At 49.6% G+C, this 18,262-nt stretch overlaps 2 protein-coding genes across 3 annotated transcripts; one reads left to right on the forward strand and one right to left on the reverse strand.

Moving 5' to 3' along the window:
• On the reverse strand, positions 1-5,798 carry LAMTOR2 (late endosomal/lysosomal adaptor, MAPK and MTOR activator 2). Its single transcript, XM_058160299.1, has 4 exons — positions 5,514-5,798; positions 3,921-4,083; positions 1,491-1,580; positions 1-187 (listed from the first exon to the last, which is right to left on the reverse strand). The coding sequence occupies exons 1-4, from the start codon at positions 5,579-5,581 to the stop codon at positions 131-133; spliced, it is 378 nt and encodes a 125-aa protein (XP_058016282.1). The 5' UTR covers positions 5,582-5,798; the 3' UTR covers positions 1-130.
• Positions 5,799-5,909: 111 nt separating this feature from the next.
• UBQLN4 (ubiquilin 4) lies at positions 5,910-17,614 on the forward strand. 2 transcript variants are annotated; one of them, XM_058160296.1, is made up of 11 exons: positions 5,910-6,230; positions 6,335-6,486; positions 7,732-7,976; positions 8,653-8,915; positions 11,605-11,763; positions 12,217-12,439; positions 13,339-13,478; positions 15,209-15,292; positions 15,516-15,631; positions 15,791-15,968; positions 16,844-17,614. In XM_058160296.1, the coding sequence occupies exons 1-11, from the start codon at positions 6,045-6,047 to the stop codon at positions 16,994-16,996; spliced, it is 1,899 nt and encodes a 632-aa protein (XP_058016279.1). In that variant the 5' UTR covers positions 5,910-6,044; the 3' UTR covers positions 16,997-17,614. The 2 variants fall into 2 exon arrangements, with proteins under 2 accessions (XP_058016279.1, XP_058016280.1); XM_058160297.1 differs by having other exon boundaries at positions 12,337-12,439.
• The last annotated feature ends 648 nt before the right edge of the window (positions 17,615-18,262 follow it).

Consider the following 18,262-nt stretch of genomic DNA (forward strand, 5'->3'; position numbering starts at 1 on the left):
AGCTGCTAAGAACTTCCTTTATTCTCTTCCCCGTATCCCTCTTGTGTCTGAAAGAAGCACTTGGTGCTCAGCGTCCTTCACAGTCTGATGAGAGGCAGGACTCCCAGACTCAAAGGCCAGTCAGGTCCCTTCAGGAAGCAGCCACCTGGGTCAGGGGTTCTTCAAGGTACTGCACCAAGGCTTGAGCCTGCAGAGAGAAGGGGAAATGTTGGGTCTGTCAAGCCCTGCAGCCAGGCCTGGCCTCAACTCAGCTGCCACAGTACAGATCTCTGCTATAGGGGCTGCCTTGTAAGAGGCTCTCTTGCTGTTGGGAAGAAAGAGAGAACATCTATTCTAAAATTTCCCGCAGGGAATTTTAAACCATGGAATGGCTAACCATATTTTAGTCTAATATGGTGTAGGCTATGGCGGTGCAGCATGATTTTTGACAAGTGTATCATGAGAATGCAGGAAATAGGATTAATTTCATAATCCAGTACTTAAGATAGCCATGTATAAGCATGTCATGAAATATTACTGAAACTATTATTCCAAAGATTCTTTGAAGTCCGATTCTACATGCAGGAATAGGATATTGGTCTAATTTATTGGACAGGAAGCCTTAGACTTTTTGTGTAGAAATGAACAAAATGAATCTGTGATCTACAATTATGATTAGATTATAGAAAGAAGAGCAATACGATATAACTTTCTTTGTACTTATAATTGCAGTGAATATCAGAATCCATTTCTTTATAGCACTAACATTAGAGCAATAGCCTTTAGACTTATACACTGCTTCATAGTGCTTTACAGCCCCCTCTAAGCAGCTTATAGAGTCAGCCTCTTGCCCCCAACAATCTGGGACCTCATTTTACCCACCTTGGAAGGACAGAAGGCTAAGTCAACCTTGAGCCTGGTGAGATGCAAACTCAGATGCATACTGCAGGCAGAATTAACCTGCAGTACTGTACTCTAGCCACTGCACCACCTCAGCTCATGCTTTATATATTTTTTCCTGTCTTTTCAATTTTTCTTATTTATTTATTTTTCAAATTTTTATACCGCCCATCTCCGAAGACTCGGGGCGGTGTACAGCAAATAAAACACAATAATCAAAAATTTTAAAAATACAATATTAGTTAAAAATCTAATTCAATGGCTGTATGTTAAAAGTATTAAGTAAAAAATTAGGAAATAAATTAAAACCCCTTAAAAAACCCACTAAAAACCCTCAATATTAAAATTAATCAATCAGGCCAGCCCCGCTTGATGAAAAAAGAAGGTCTTGAGCTCGCGCTTAAAGGTCCGAAGATCAGGGAGAAGGCGTAGTCCCACAGGCAGATTGTTCCACAGGGCCAGGGCCCCCACAGAGAACGCTCTTCCCCTGGGGGTCGCCAGCCGACATTGGTTGGCCGACGGCACCCTGAGGAGGCCCTCCCTGTGAGAGCGGACTGGACGCACCGGACGATGGGAGGTAGCCGGCGGCAGCTACCTTCTTTCCCCCTTACCTTTGCTTTCAACATGCCAAAGCCCACCGTCTCCTTTGCATACATGCACAGCAGCAGGTTAGCAACTCTGGTGATTGCCACACGACCCTCCTGAATTTTGGAAAAGAAAAGAAAAGAGAGGCTAGGAAACGCGATTCCCAAATGGAGATCTCTTGGCTTAGCCCCCAGGACCCCTCCACTATGGCCCCAGAGCAACCTTTCACATTGTCTCCAATGTCTCTTTTATAAGGAAGGTTATATGAGAATGTGGTCATGCTGCAACTTGAGAGAACTCTGCAGGAAGCAGATTATTGGATCCCTTCCCGCTGCATTTCAGATCTGGGTACCGGAGTGACACAGCCCTGATCACCCTCCAGCCTTCCAGAGAAGTGGGCAACTATAGATGACCTGTGGACTTCCACTCACAGAATTCTGGGAAGTCCACAGATTGTAAAGGGGCCATAGTTGCTCAGTCCTGTTGCAAAGGCTTCTGAGAAGAAGAGTGTCCAAGAATTCCATTAAAAAAAAAAATCTTGTTATATTCTTCTTAAAGGTTCCACGCCAGCAGTTGTAATCAGCATTTCCTTAGCTTTCGCTTATCTTAGCTTTCACTTTCAAGACACAAAACGCCATCTTTCATCATCTCCACTCTTGAATACAAATACCTTCTCTGTCAGGGAGTTAAAATCATCTTACAATCAAATGCCAGCCCTCCTGTTTTCGGCTCTTTCCGTGTTGGCAATCTATCAATAATCCTTTTCAGTCACGGAGATGGACGCTACGTTTTGTTCTGCATTTGCAGAAGCGTTCTGGATTCTGGAGCTTTTTTCGAGCTATAGAAGGAGCGTTCCCAACAAACCACCAGAAATCATTCTGGGGCTTTCCTTGGGGACTCTACTTCAGCTCAAATGCTCATCTTCCCCTCTTTGCCCGAGGGCAGAGATTTACGAGCTGTTGACAGCAGATTAACGCTGTCTAAACAGCTCTACAGAATCACACAGAACTGGCGGACTGAGATCGCCAGTTCTGTGTGAATGAAGCGGAGCCACCCGGAAGTCCTTCCTTTTGCGATTTTCTGACAAGCAGAGTCAATGGGGGAACCAGTTTCACTTAACAACCATGTTATTAACTTAAGAACTGAGATGTTAAGTTGAATGGTGAATAGATGGTGGAAAATGTGTAAGACAGAAGAAGGGGAGGGAGAATGTTTAACTCTATTATATATGATTATGGTTAATTTTTGTAAATGATTTATTTTGGATATAAATGTGTAACTTTAGGGGTACTATTTGATATATTTAAGGTATAAAGGAATAGGAAAATGGAATATTGTTTAACTTTGGAGGATAGATAGTAAAATTTAGGAATTTGAATTAAATATTATATTTAAGAGATGGATGTAACCTTAATTAGAAAATAATTGTTATAATAGATATATTTTGGATAAGTTATAGGTGTAATTTTAATAATGCTATTTGATATAAGTAAGGTAAAGTGAAGATTTTAATTATTACAATTGACATATTGGATATTTGTAATATTATTTGTTGTATATAAATGTTAAAGATGTGAAAAGATGGACTATTGTTTACCCTTGAAGGTTGGACAGAAAAATTAAAGAGACTAAGTTGGAAATATGAACTATATGAACTATTCTTGAGAGACTGCTTAAGGAAGAAAGACATTTTAGAAGAACCCTTGGTGAATATTGGAAGACGGAACATTGTTTTGATATTGATTGATGAAGGTTGGATACTAAAAACTATGTACTTTATTCAAGAACAAACACTAATTCAATCGGAAACTTCTGAGAATTCTAGGAGTGGAATGGTCTGATATATAATGGATTGGAAGAAAAGTATTCTCTTTGTCTCTGGAAGGGGAGTGGAGGTTTTAAGGAATGAGTATGGATTATGATTTGTGCTATATTTTAATTTTTGTTGTTAGTTTTATACCCTGTATTCGGTTCTCGGAAGTCCTGGGGGGTGGGGGGAGGAAGGGGAAGGTGGGGGCAGAAAATGGATTGATAGTTAATGTACAAAGATGATTGAAGATTATAATTAATGTAAGATCGGAGCTGCCTGGCTACCACTTCAGAATGATGGGAAAGAAGGAAGTAGAAGAGAGAAGGAGGTAGGAAAGAGAAGAGGAGGAGGAGGAAAGGAAGGAAGAGGGGAAGAGGGAGAAGAAAGGAGTAGGGAGGAAGGAGGAGAGGATGTAGATAAGAGAGGGGGAGGATGGTGTGGAAAGTAGAAGAAGGTAGAGAAGGGAAGAGAGTTAAAGGAAGGGGGTGGTGACCGGGCAGGTCCGATTAATTGTATATGATGGTACATTAAATATGTTATTGGATATGTTATTGGATAAGAATGTTAAAATAAAACTTTTTTAAACAAAAAAAAAAGAAGAGTGTCCAAGCAGGCCAGAGAGAAAATTAAATCTTAGTGCGCGTACCATGCAGTCCATCAGAATGAACTTCAAATTGTCCTCATTGAATGCTTGGTGCCCATTCTTGTCGTAGGCCACCCATATATTGCTGGCTATGGCAGCTGTGACTCTGGCATCTGTGTCTCCATAACCGGAATAAGCGAGAAGGGAACCCTCATTGTTCAGAAGCCTGGAGGAGGAGGAGAAAAGAATGCCAAAACAAACAGATTAGGCTGGTGTCTCAGAAGACTTGTCCAAAAGCCCTTTGAGATGAAACTGCTGCAGTCCGATAACCATTTGACCATAAAGAGCTATTTTGCTAAAACAGACCATGGCCCTGAATAGACCAGTCATCGGATAACTTCAGGAGATGATACAACTCTCTTCCCTCTGTAGTCACTGCCAATCTTTTGAGCAATTTACAGTTTACATATATGCTGCTATATGTAACTTTACATATAGCAGCATATATTCAGTGCTGTGTAACTTTAACTGCAAGAGTCTTATAAATCAGTGGGGATTCTGAGAGTTGAAGTCCATACAAGTTTTTTTTTTAATTTGCATTTATATCCCGCCCTTCTCCGAAGACTCAGGGCGGCTTACACTGTGTTAAGCAATAGTCTTCATCCATTTGTATATTATATACAAAGTCAACTTTTATTGCCCCCCCAACAATCTGGGTCCTCATTTTACCTACCTTATAAAGGATGGAAGGCTGAGTCAACCTGGGGCCTGGTGGGGCTTGAACCTGCAGTAATTGCAGGCAGCTGCTGTTAATAACAGACTGTCTTAGCAGTCTGAGCCACTCAAGGACCCACTCAAGTTGCCAAGATTAAGAAACAAGGATCCAGAGAAAAAATGCCAATTATGAAATTTCTTCCAGAGTTACAGGAAGTCTTCAACTTACAACAGTTCATTTAGTGATCATTCGAAGTTACAATGACGGTGAAAAAAGTGACTTATGACCGTTTTTCACACTTTATGACCATTGCAGCACCTCCATGGTCACCTGATCAAAATTCAGACCTTTGGCAACTGACTCTTATTGATGGCGGCTGCAGGTTCCTTTCATCGCCTTCAACTGAATGGAGAAGGAAGGTTTACTTAAGAACTGCAGTCATTCACTCAACAACTGTGGCAAGAAAGGTCGTAAAATGGGGCAAAACAAATGTCTCACTTGGCCAGGGAAATTAATAATAATAATAATAATAATAATAATTTAATTTGTACTTCTCCCGGAGGACTCAGGGCGGTGAACAGGCAGATAAAATAAAGACAATACATTCAATAAAAACAATATTTTAAAAAACTTATTCCAATAGCCTAAATTTAAAATACAATACAAAATATAAAATAAACCCCAATAAAATCCATATTTAAAACCCTATTAAGCCGGGCTTCGTGGTGGTCGTAAGTCGAGGACTACCCGCATAGCATTTTAAAAAACCTTTCCGAAGAGCAAAAGTCGCTCCGTTAATCTCGGGGGGCCGACCTGACCCTCCGCGTCAAGCCGTAGAGCCGCCGCCGGGCTTGCATTTTGCCTCCGCCCTCCAAGCGCCGCTTTAAGGCCCGGGGGAGGCAGCAACGCCGATCCGGGCAGGGTAGGACAGGGAGACTCACAGGGTGCTCTGGACGCCTCCCGTGTTGGCCTGGCTCAGCACCTGCGTCAAGGCCTTGGGGCGCAGCATGGCCGCCTCTCCGCGCTCAGGAGGGGAGACGGGGAACACTCCAGCGCCCGGCTTCCTCAGCTCATTAGGCCCGCACCCTCGGTGCACGCTGGGAGTCGTAGTCTCCGGCTCTTCCTGTTCCGGATATTCCTGCCTTTCCTCGGCGCCACTCTATCCCCGCGCCTCTATCCTCTGAGGCCGTTGGGGCACTCTGGGACCTCGTCTCGCTGCGCCGCCCGTCCCTCAGGCGACATCTGGCCCTAGGAGGAGGCCTGGCGCGGTTCTTTGGGGCGAGCAGGGACGCTACGCTTTTCTATCGCGGCGGTCCGAGCTTCCAGGGGACGGGGCGGCTTCCCGGAATAACCCCTCCCATGAACTCTGAACTCCGCCGGCGGCCCTCCGAGAGTTCCGGAACTGCGGCCAGACCGCCGGAAGTACCCTGCCGGCATCTCTCTGCGCTCCCTCTCGCTCGCCGGCGGCCAAGATGGCGGAGCTGAGCAGCGGCGGCGGCGGCGGCAGCAGCGGCGCCTCGTCCTCCTCACAGCCGGGCGGCGGGGGCGAAGGCGAGCCGGCGGCGACGGCAACCACGGGCGCCCTGATCCGCGTGACGGTGAAGACGCCGAAGGACAAGGAGGAGATCCTGACCGGCGAGCGCATCTCCGTCAGGGAGGTCCGGCCGGGCGGGGCTGCTGGGGGGGGGGGGGAGCGGAGCGGGGAGGGGGGGGTCTCCGCGGCCTGCCTGGCCCCGCCCTCCCCCCTTCCCCCCCCCCCCAGTTCAAGGAGGAGATCTCGCGGCGGTTCAAGGCCAAGCAGGAGCAGCTGGTGCTGATCTTCGCGGGGAAGATCCTGAAGGACGGCGACTCGCTGCTCCAGCACGGCGTGAAGGACGGGCTGACGGTGCACCTGGTCATCAAGACCCCCCAGAAGTGAGAGGAGGGGCTCGGCCAACCTCTCCCCCTCCCCTCGCATGGCTGAGCGGAGGGGGGAGGGGGAGGCCCGGCTTCCTCTTGTGCCAGTGAGGCCGCGTGGGGAGGGGCTTTTGGGGCTTTGAACTCGGGCAGAGGATGCGGCCTTTAATGGGTGCCTTAAAAGGGTTGAGGCTCCTTTGCAGGGAGGGCCAATCTGAGCTGAGCCACCCCGCCATCCCTGCCTGCAGGGCACAAGCAGCCAGAATGGCTGGAATAGGTTTCTTTATTGCCCATCACCTGTTCACAAGAATAACAGAACAACAGAGCTGGGAGGTCTTCTAGTCCAGGGGTCTCCAACCTTGGTCCCTTTAAGACTTGGGGACTTCAACTCCCAGCTTTGCTGGCTGAGGGACTCTGGGAGTTGAAGTCCACAAGTCTTAAAGGGACCAAGGTTGGAGACCCCTGCTTTGCTGGCTGAGGGACTCTGGGAGTTGAAGTCCACAAGTCTTAAAGGGACCAAGGTTGGAGACTCCTGCTTTGCTGGCTGAGGGACTCTGGGAGTTGAAGTCCACAAGTCTTAAAGGGACCAAGGTTGGAGATTCCTGCTTTGCTGGCTGAGGGACTCTGGGAGTTGAAGTCCATCAGTCTTAAAGGGACCAAGGTTGGAGACTCCTGCTTTGCTGGCTGAGGGACTCTGGGAGTTGAAGTCTACAAGTCTTAAAGGGACCAAGGTTGGAGACTCCTGCTTTGCTGGCTGAGGGACTCTGGGAGTTGAAGTCCACAAGTCTTAAAGGGACCAAGGTTGGAGACTCCTGTTCTAGTCCAACCCTCTACTCAAGCAGGAGACCCCCATACCATTCCAGACAAGGGGCTTCCTTAAAAGCTTCCCATGATGGAGCAGCCACAACTCTGGGAGTTAAGCTGTTTCATTGATGAATTGTTCTCTCTGTCAGGAAATTCCTCCTCAGTTCCAGGTTGCTTCCCTCCTTGGTTAGTTTCCATCCGTTGTTTCACAGATTGCCTGCTTTCCCTTGGGAAATGATAAATACAAAGCTAAGATGATATTACCTAGCTTGGGTAATGAAACATCTGCAAGAAAACAACCAAGCTCAAGGAGCAGAAAGCCTAAGAATTTGACCCTTAACTCCCCTGAATGGACTCCTCGGTTGGAATATTTTACACCCCGCCTCCATTTTGGACCTTCTCTCCTTCAGGCAGTGGTTGCTCCCCAATGGCAATTCTCATGTCTTGCTTGATTTTTAGGGTGCAAGAACCTCCCAGCGTGACAGCGCCTTCCCCTCCTGTCCCCTCCGCCACTGCTTTGCCTGCCACTGGGGTAGTTCTGACCCCCTCCGCAGCTCCTGCATCCCCTGCGGCCCCCTCCCAGCCACCCACTTCTAGCAGCGGCCTTTCGGATGTGGGAAACAGCAGCTGGAGGAGCAGTGCTTTGGGAGGCACGCCAGGGTCAGCTGGGGAAGGAACGCCCAGTGGCGCCACCTCCATCCTGTGTAAGTAAGAGAGCTCCTGACTGGCAGAGCTGTTACAAAGCAGCTCAGGAGGCAGTTGCTACTTCTTGGGGGGGGGTGTCTGAGTTGCTAATGTCACAGGTGGCCCTGCAGCAGGGTCTTCCATCCAGAGACAGCAAAAAAATGATGAGGGACTGGCTTTCAAGTACCTATAAACAGGAATGATAGACAGACAGCCAAAATTTGAAAGACAGTTTTCCTGCTTCTCCTTAAACTCTGTTCCAGACCAGATCTGGGTAGTCAACCGAAGCCTGCTGTCAGACCTGCCACAGTCTGATCCGTTAGGAAAGAAAGACCCTTGACTCCATTTGGGTGAAATGATAGTTCTTTTACTAAAAGTAAGGAGCTGCATAGATGTTTTGAGAATCGCGAAAAAGTTTGGGGCAATCTACATTACGCTCTCAGAGTGCATGGCCTTCAGTGTTGGCACAAACTAGTTCCATGCCTCTCTGGTCTTCATCAATCTGTTATTTCCCTCCCCTTACATTTCTCATCACACCCCCATACATGTTTATTGCCCATTTGTGCCACTTGCTCCTACCCCTAAATTTTGATGGCTGGATGCCAGCAACACACCAAGCCAAATATTTGACACCTGCGTCCTTGCTTGGAGGTTGTTGTCTGAGCTGCTCTTCCTTTTCTGCTTGTCCTCTCCCAGCTGGCTTTGGTGGCATTGCTGGGCTCGGCCACCTGGGGATGGGCTCAGCAAACTTCATGGAGCTTCAACAGCAGATGCAGCGGCAGCTGATGTCCAGTCCAGAGATGCTGTCCCAGATCATGGAGAACCCCTTGGTCCAGAGCATGATGTCCAACCCAGACTTCATGAGGCGGATGATCACAGCCAACCCCCAGATGCAGCAGCTGATGGAACGGAACCCAGAAATCACCCACATGCTGAACAACCCCGAGTTGATGCGCCAGGTGGGCACCCTCTCCATTCTCCTGTTGCTTGTGGGATTGGCTGCCTTTGCAGGTAAGACCAAGGCAGGTGTGAGAGGCACGGCCTGTAAGCGTCCTTCAGCTAGAACGGTTAGCAGTTCCCAACTGATGTGGGATCTTCTCTGCTCTGCGCTCGGGGTGGTCACGTGATCTCTGCTCCCTGCTTTCTCTTGGCAGCTGAAGCATCTTTGAGGGATACCTGAAGGGATACCTGAAGCAGAGAGAAAGGAGGGAATATTTTCAGGAGGGCTTACACAATGAAAAAGAGGTTGTGCTGATCCATGTCTTGGTGGCTGTGGCAGACCTGGGGAGAGAAGGGCGGCTGATCCTCAAGCTCACACTTTGGCAGCCTGCGTGGTTGGAAGGCCTGTGCTGCAGATGCCCTGGTGATTCAGATCGGCCCCCATGCAAGGCTCCCCTCGGCGGTGGGGAATTTCATCCCCTGGAAAAGTCTGGGTGATACTGAGTCCCTCTTTGGGCTGAAAGCTCTTCAGAACTTCGTTGGAAGCTTCTGAGCACGTGAGATTTGATTGGCTGGCTGATGTGGGACAGACTGGGTGCTGTGATGGTTTTGTTGAATATCCCTCATATGTTTGTCTCATGGATGACGCCTGCCAGGTGGAGTTGGTGAGGTGGTTGGAGAAATTGGTTGTGTGGAATGTCTAGCCAAACATGGCTTTGTGTCTCGGGGTGGAGCTTTTGTGTGGAAACTTTTCATGGCCTCACTCTCCTGGGTGGGCTTCTGTGCTTTGGGGAATGTGATAGAGGGCCTAGACTGGGTGAAGGAACTATCTCCTGTAGGCTTCAGCCACGTTGGTGGTTCTTTCTTGGTCTGGCTGTTCTCTGCATACTGGAAGCCAGGCCCTGCTTCCTCTTCATCCCCCTCCCTCAGTGGACAAAATGTTGTGCTAGCGCTGGGCAATCCAAGATTCAAGTCCTCCTGCAGGCCAGCTAAGGTGTGTGTTAATGAATCATGGTAGAGAAGAGAAGAGAATAGAATTTTTTATTGGCCAAATGTGATTGGACACACGAGGAATTTGTCTTGGTGCATATGCTCTCAGTATACATAAAAACAAAAGATCAAGAATCAAGGTATAACACTTAATGATAGTCATAGGGTACAAATAAGCAATCAGGAAACAATATCAATATAAATTGTAAGGATACAAGCAACAAAGTTACAGTCATACAGTCATAAGTGGGAGGAGATGGGTGATGGGAACTATGAGAAGATTAATAGTAGTGCAGATTTAGTGAATAGTTTGACAGTGCTGAGGGAATTATTTGTTTAGCAGAGTGATGGCGTTTGGGAAAAACTGTTCTTGTGTCTAGTTGTTCTGGCGTGCAGTGCTCTATAGCATCATTTTGAGGATAGGAGTTGAAACAGTTTATGTCCAGGATGTGAGGGGTCTGTAGATATTTTCACAGCCCTCTTTTTGACTCGTGCAGTATACAGGTCCTCAATGGAAGGCAGGCTGGTAGCAATTGTTTTTTCTGCAGTTCTAATTATCCTCTGAAGTCTGTGTCTGTCTTCTTGGGTTACAGAATCAAACCAGACAGCTATGGAGGTGCAGATGACAGACTCAATAATTTCTCTGTAGAACTGGATCAGTAGCTCCTTGGGCAGTTTGAGCTTACTGAGTTGGCGCAGAAAGAACATTCTTTGTTGTCCTTTTTTAATGATGTTTTTGATGTTAGCTGTCCATTTGAGATCTTGCGATATGGTAGAACCTAGAAATTTGAAGGTCTCTACTGTTGATACTGTGTTGTCTAGTATTGTGAGAGGTGGAAGTATGGAAGGGTTTCTCCTAAAGTCTACCACCATTTCTACGGTTTTGAATGTGTTCAGTTCCAGATTGTTCTGGTCACACCACAAGGCTAGTCGTTCGACCTCTCGTCTATATTCGGATTCGTCATTGTCTCAAACGAGACCGATCACTGTTGTGTCATCTGCGAACTTCAGTAGTTTAACAGATGGATCATTAGAGATGCAGTCATTGGTATACAGAGAGAGGAGAAGTGGGGAGAGCACACAGCCTTGGGGGGCAGGCTGTGCTAATTGTACAGGTATCTGATGTGATTCTGCTTAGCTTCACCTGCTGCTTCCTGGTTGTTAGGAAGCTTGTGATCCACTTAGAAGTCTGTTCAGGTACCTGTAGCTGGTTTAGCTTAGTTAGAAGAGTGTCTGGAATGATGGTATTGAATGCTGAACTAAAGTCTACAAAGAGGAGCCTTGCCTAGGTCTTTGGAGACTTGACCAGCCATTTTTCAGTCCAGCCTATTTCCAGAAGAAGAGCAAGAGGTACAATTGCTCTTCCAAACAGTATTTTGTACCCAATCCTGTCTGCTTGGACCCTGGTTTCTGATCGGATCTGCCTGGCCGTCTTGCACTATCACAGAGGGGAGGTTCTGCCTTGCTTGCTCATTTTTCAGTTGCTCTGCTACCAACTCCAGAAGTTGGTTTAATGATGGTCAGTCCTTGCTTTGTGCAGACTGTTAGGAAAAGAGTGTAGGCTGTGCTTAATTAATTTATTAATTTAATTTCTATGCCACCCACCTCCCCTACAAAGTGACACTATTCCAGCGGGTCTCATGCCACAAAAAAGACGGTGCCAAGCAAGGTGCCCCCCTCCCCCCCTGTTGGCTTAGAGTCCTCTGTCTCTCTCCTTAGACCATGGAGTTGGCACGCAACCCAGCCATGATGCAAGAGATGATGCGCAACCAGGACCGAGCCCTGAGCAACTTGGAGAGTGTTCCCGGAGGGTACAATGCTTTGCGGCGCATGTACACGGACATCCAGGAACCGATGTTCAGCGCTGCCAGGGAACAGGTGTGCATGGCTCTGCTGTTTTCAGCTGCTAATTAGAACAGTGGCATCTTAAATCATGACCAGCAGGGACTCGTGACTTGGGCTTCTTCTAAAGTTACACCCTGCTGTTCCTTGGGGAGAATCATATATTCGTGTATCCTTAGCAGCCCAGGTGGGTGGAAATCTTGGGGCCTTTCTAAGACAAACCTGTTGGCTCAAATATGGGTTGTAATGAAGACCCAGTTTGATGTAGCAGAACCCAGAATGGCCTTCACGATTACAAGTGCCTGAGTAGCCAAGGTTCTGAAGGGCTTTCCTCTGTGGTGCTCCTGGGGATCCAAGAGAGGGCCCAGGTCAGCATAGCTGTTTTACCAGATGTTAATTGATCTGCAGCCCTGATTCCCCCCCACCCCTGTGACAAGGCAGCCCCAGGTGGGGATGCGCAGGTCCTTTGCCACTGGCTTCTCTTTCTAGTTCGGCAACAATCCATTCTCTGCGCTCTCTGGGAGTTCGGACGCCCCAAACGCGCAGCCTCTGCGGACGGAGAACCGAGAGCCGTTGCCCAACCCTTGGAATCCTGTTCCTGCTTCTCAGGGCCAGGAACCGGAGAACGAAGGGAGCCCTGAGCCGGTCCCAAGCCGGAGCACACCCACCATCTCCAACCCTTTGGGCATCAATGCAGCTGCTTTGGGATCAGGTAGGGCCTTCACTGCTTTGCCAGCCTCGCCACCCTTTCCAGCTCAGTGCCATCAGCTTTCATTCAGAGGGGGCCTTGTGTTATATCGCCCCTTGCGCCGAGGGTCTCTTGTTATTTGAAGAAAGGTGAGTTGATGCTTTTCATGTGTTCTATCTGGAATACCAGTTAAGTAGAAACCCTGGCTTTTCAGGGGAAAAGTCTGTTTCTCATGCAACCCAGCGCAGTTTCGGCAAAGCAGCATTTATGGGCATGCGGGAGGGCGAACCAGCTGCCGAACCAGCTGTGGCCGTGGCTGCTGGGAACTGAAGGCCCCGTTCCTGGCTATTTAGCTGGGAGGAGGGAGAAGGGGCTGCATGGACATGAAAACTAGTGAAATCCCTGACATGCCCCTATTTCTAGAGAAACACTCACCCACAGCACCCAGCCCCTAATGCTGCCCCAGTGCTGCCCCGCTTTCAGCATTCTTTCTCTGCCTGGGATTGTGGGGTTCTGACTGTGCCCTTTATTCGAGGGGGGGCTGATAATCATCCCGTAAAGCAGGGGTCTCCAACCTTGGCAACTTTAAGCCTGGCGGACTTCAACTCCCAGAATTCCCCCAGCCAGCTTTGCTGGCTGGGGGATTCTGGGAGTTGAAGTCCGCCAGGCTTAAAGTTGCCAAGGTTGGAGACCCCTGCCGTAAAGGACAGTAACATCGGTAGCATTTTCTTCTGCGTCTTCTGTGTATTTCTCAGATGGGCATGACGTAAACATCCACTTCCATCTCTTTCTTTCCCCTCAAATCGCTGGTATTCTTCCTTTCTTTTTTTTTAAGCAAGAGAAGCTTGGGGGGGGTGTCTTACTATGGCATGGTTCCCTATAGATGAATGTCCCTTTTGCCCCCTCCTCTCCCAACCCCACAGGAATGTTCAGCAGCCCCGAGATGCAGGGGCTCCTCCAGCAGGTCTCCGAGAATCCTCAGCTGATGCAGAGCGTGATTTCGGCGCCTTACATGCGCACGATGTTGCAGACACTCGCCCAGAACCCAGAGGTTGCCGCTCAGGTGAGTGTGGCTCTTTTCACACCTGCCTGGGGGGATGAGACACCGAGAGGTCTCCTTTGCTAGACCACCGTTAAGGGTTAGAGAGATGCTCTGATTCTCCGGCACAGGTGTCTGTCGTGTCCCACCCCCACTCCGACGAACTAGTCAAGGAAGTCCATAACAAACTTAGCAACGAAGCCTCTGCAGTTCCTTCGAGGTTTATCAGGGCAGGCAGGAGTCCAAGTTGTGACTTCAGCGATAGGGTCCGATATCAGCAAACTAGATAAGACTTCGCTTGACTCAAGGTTGGAATGCCAAAAGCAGGTCCTTTATATAGGCTGTAGGGTGTGGCTCCATGACTCAACATTTATCCAGGCCTGCCCCACCCTTCCTTCTGCTGGCGTCGCCTCTCAGATCTCCGGAAGCGAGGGTCCACCCACTTTGAATTGTCTTCAGCTGGATCTGCTGTCAGCGTCTGGGAAAGGGAGGGGTCAGAGGGAGTAGGCCCGGGTAATTCCACCACCTGGCTGGCTTCCTACTCTGAAGGCTGAGCCAAAGGAACACACGCTGTATGAGAGGTTTATTGGGCTTCTCCTTTCACTCCTCTCCGGGCATGGGGCTAGGGCCGGGGGCTGGAGTCATGACAGGCCGTTCATCTTCATTATCAGACTCGGAGTCTGATAAAAGGCCTGGTTGGAGACGGGAGGGGCCCGGCTGAGGAGAGGAGGGAGGACGAGTCACAACAGGTGTCCCTCCCTCGCATTACATTTGCAGTGCAGCTTTGCAGCGTGGTTTCCTTCAGGTAAATACAGGTGGTCCTCATTTAGTGACACTTCACAGTTACAGTGGTGATGAAAAAGTAATTTTGCGGCCAATCCTCACATTTACGCCCTTTGAAGACCTATAAGGCAAAGGAAGCCGAAAGTCAAGAGGGTAAGCACAGTTGCGGTTTCATTCAGCTTCACTTAAAGACCAAGTGTCTGGTCCCAGTTGTGGTTGCTAAACGAGGACTCCCTGTCATAATAGTTTATTAGAATAGATCATTAGCTGTGGAATGTGAAGTTGTCACACATGCCGTGGTCTCCAGCAGTGACATGTTCTTGCGAGGGTAATTAGGGAAGGTGAGGGTGGAGGTTCATTTTCTGAGCTTGTGGGTTGGTTTCCCAACGTTTCATTAACAGGCTAAATAATGTCTTTAGCGGAGTTTAGGGGAGGCCCCTGTTGCTCTTCTTCTGACTATAAGGGCTTTGGGTGTGGGTGTGTCAAGGGAGGGTCTTGTGATGAGTCAGGTGTGAGTTATCAGTGAGAGTCTTGTGTTGGGGCCTTTGGGAGGTGAACCGGTGTTGCGGGGCTTGTGTGGGTTGGTTGATGGTTGGTGCCTCTCTGGTTGGCTGTGTGGTTGATTTGGATTCTGAAGGGTTTGTAGACTGGTTGCAGGTCAGTGTGTCGGTTGATGGAATTGCTTGTGGAGGGCCAGGCTTCCATGAACTCACGAGCGTGGCCGGTGGTAGCGTGGCTGATAATGTTGGTGTTGCTCCAATCAAACTGGTGCTGTTTGGTGTCGGTGTGGGTAGAGATTAAGGACACATTGACCTACAACTAGCCAAACGTTCGGAAACCAACCCACAAGCTTGGAGGGCGAACCCTTCACCCTCATCCTACACCGCAGCTACAGATATTTGCCACCATTGCCAAGTCAGGGAAGGGCTTGGACTCCGCCCACTAAGCCTGGCTGCCCTGTTTCCTTGCAGATGATGGTCAACGCTCCGGTCTTTGCTGGCAACCCTTCCCTTCAGGAGCAGCTGCGCCTTCAGCTGCCCGCCTTCCTACAGCAGGTGCGCCTGGGGTGGAAGTTGGCGGGGGCTACAGATTTGAGTCTGGAGTAGAGGCCAGAATCGTAGCCCCCTCTTTCAGCCCCCCTCCTCTCTCCCCCCAACTCTCCCCCCCCCCCATTGCAGCTCTGGGTCCGAGTGCCGGACCCACAAGGAGAGCTAGCCTCCATCCCTTGGCAGCTTTGGAAACACTGACGGTCTCCTTATGGCTCTGTTGCACCCCCAGATGCAGAACCCCGACTCGCTCTCGGTCCTGACGAACCCTCGTGCCATGCAAGCTTTGCTGCAGATCCAGCAGGGGCTCCAAATGCTGCAGACGGAGGCCCCAGGCCTCATGCCCAGGTACCAAGAGGCAGAGGTGGGGCCTTGGTGGGCCTGGCTGCAGGTTTCGGCCCTGGAGGGACCATGTCAAAGTGGTGTCTTTCTGGTGGCTGCTAGACAAGCCTGCCTGCAGCTTCCTGCCTTGCTTCTTCACTAAATAAACGCGTCCTTGCCTTGCAGTCTGGGATCTTTGGGGACCCCTCAGCCCCCCGCACCTTCCGCTGGAGGAACGCCAGTCCTGGAGCCCCCCCTATCCAGCAGCTTGGCCCCTGCCAGCAGCTCCGCAGCTGGGGACAGCAACCCCTCCCAGCAGCTCATGCAGCACATGGTGCAACTCCTGGCCGGTGCCAACTCTCAGGTAGGCAGTGATGGAGGTGGCATCCCCATGCATTTGTCCTCTTCTGACTGCTGAGCTCTTCCTCCTCTGGGGGTTCCCTCTCCCAGCCCCCTCCCCCCCCCATTTCAAGGGGGCCGGGAAGTTCCTTTCCTTCCATTTGAAGCTTTGAATGAGGGTCAGGCGGGGCCTTCTGCTTTTCAGCACTTCCCTGGCTCTTTGGATGGCTCCCAAATCTCTTCCAGAGGCTGTTTGGCCCTTTTCCCCATCTTGGCTTGGTTATAGTGTGGTTCAATGTTTATGTTTTTCAGGACTATTTGGGCTTTTAACCTGTATTCTTATCTGTAAACTGCCGGCATCCTTAGTGATTTGGTGGTCTGTAAATATCATAAATAACTAGACAACCCATGCCTTTTTGGGCCATAGTTTCAGAGATATTTCCTTAGCAGCTTCAACAATGGCCAAGCTTCTTTTGGGAACGGAAAAGTTCCCCAAAAATCCAGGGAGAGATTCAGAGATGAATCTGCCTTGCTGTGTAGCAGAGTCAAACATCAGCGGTTGATCCCTCTGGAAATATTTTATGATATTTTATATTATGCCATACTGTTACGATAATTTTTATGCCATAAAATGTTTTATAAACATTTGCCAAATTTCAATTCCACAAGAGTTGTGGGCTCTGGATTTTGCATCCATTTTGTAAATTAGCCCATTTAAAAGACTTTTCTGTTCCCCAGATGGTTGCCCTGCAGTGCCCTGGGTCTGCCCACTTAAAGGCTATGGCCCCAGAGTTGTGGTAGAGGTTGGGCAGCTGGAAGGTGATGCCACTTGGCTAACGGCTGGGCCCGATGGCAGCCTGACAGCCACGCCTGTTGCTGAGGGTTTTCTTTTCACGGCAGGTGCAGAGCCCAGAAGTCCGGTTCCAGCAACAGCTGGAGCAGCTGAGCGCCATGGGCTTCATCAACCGCGAGGCCAACCTCCAGGCCCTCATTGCCACCGGAGGAGACATCAATGCCGCCATCGAAAGACTGTTGGGCTTCCAGGCTTCCTAACATCATGCAGGGCGCCTCTGATCTGCTCTTGGCACGCAAGGACCTTTCCAGGGACCAGCCATGTTCAGACCCAAGACTGGTACCCTCCCATCCCTAAAAGACGGGAACAAAAATGCCTCCAGTCCAGTTCAGCAAGCCCAGACTTGCACCAAATGCTTGAGACCAGGGGCATCCAACCTTGGCAACTTTTAAGACCTGTGGCCTTCGACTCCCAGAATTCCCCAGCCAGCTATACTAGCTGGGGGAATTCTGGGAGTTGAAGTCTACAGGTCTCAAGGTTGGACGCCCCTGCTTGAGGTGCTGCATTGTGCATGGATTCCAGGCCTCATGACTTGTTTGAAATTGTTTCTCCCCCTCCCCTTATTCCTGCCCCCACTTTGTTCTCAAGTTTAGCCTCCTCCTCCTTTTAGTTCATAGAAGTATAACTTCTAGATAACCCAAACTGTTGTGTTCTCTTAGTTTGCCCTTTGCTTAGATTTCCCCCCACCTTCCCACCCAAAGCTAAACCACAAGGAAACGCCAGCGGTGGTCCTCCTCTCCAGAGAGGGTCTCGTGGAAGAGAGAAAGATGGGACAATGTTGTTAAATGCTAGTAAAAATAACCAGAAGGTCTTCTGTCCCTTTCACGACTCCCGTCTCTCAGTAGCAGGCATCAGCCGGTGTGTCTGACGGTGGGGAACCTCGCTCTGCCCTCGCCAGGCTGGGTGCTGGGACCTGCTTGCACCCCAGTGGGGCTGAAGGGCCTGCATTCTCCCGCCACAAAGGGCTGCTTTGAAGGGTCTGCCCCCATTGGGGGCAATGTTCCCCTTGATGTGCCTGAAGGGGTCGGACTGCTTCCTTTCTCTCTCTGATCTAGCAGCTCCTCCCATCCAAAGTCCTTAGAGGCTGTTTCTGGAGGCACAATGATGTAGAATGGAGGGAAGCAATCTACTCCGGGGTCTCCTTCTCTTCTTTGGTTCAAGCGGCTTGAAATCGCCAGATCTTCAAAGTCTTCAGCAGCCCAATCTTGCAGCTGCTTTTATCTGAACCTTTCAGTCCAGGCCTAAAGTCGGCAGTGAAATCCCACCCATCCTGGTTCTAGGTTCTATCTGGTTCACTAAACCAGGAGCACTGGCGACAGGAGGCTCTGTCCACCCGCTGGGATGTCATTACGTCCCTTTTTTTACCATCTGCACATGTGCAGAAGAGGCGAACACATAGCATGCACACTCCTGTGTGTTCCTGTTCCCGAACCAGTAGCGAAGGCAAGTGGGGTTCACCACTGCCT

Source organism: Ahaetulla prasina, chromosome 17 (genome assembly GCF_028640845.1).
Source record: "Ahaetulla prasina isolate Xishuangbanna chromosome 17, ASM2864084v1, whole genome shotgun sequence".
NCBI classification, from domain to species: domain Eukaryota; kingdom Metazoa; phylum Chordata; class Lepidosauria; order Squamata; family Colubridae; genus Ahaetulla; species Ahaetulla prasina.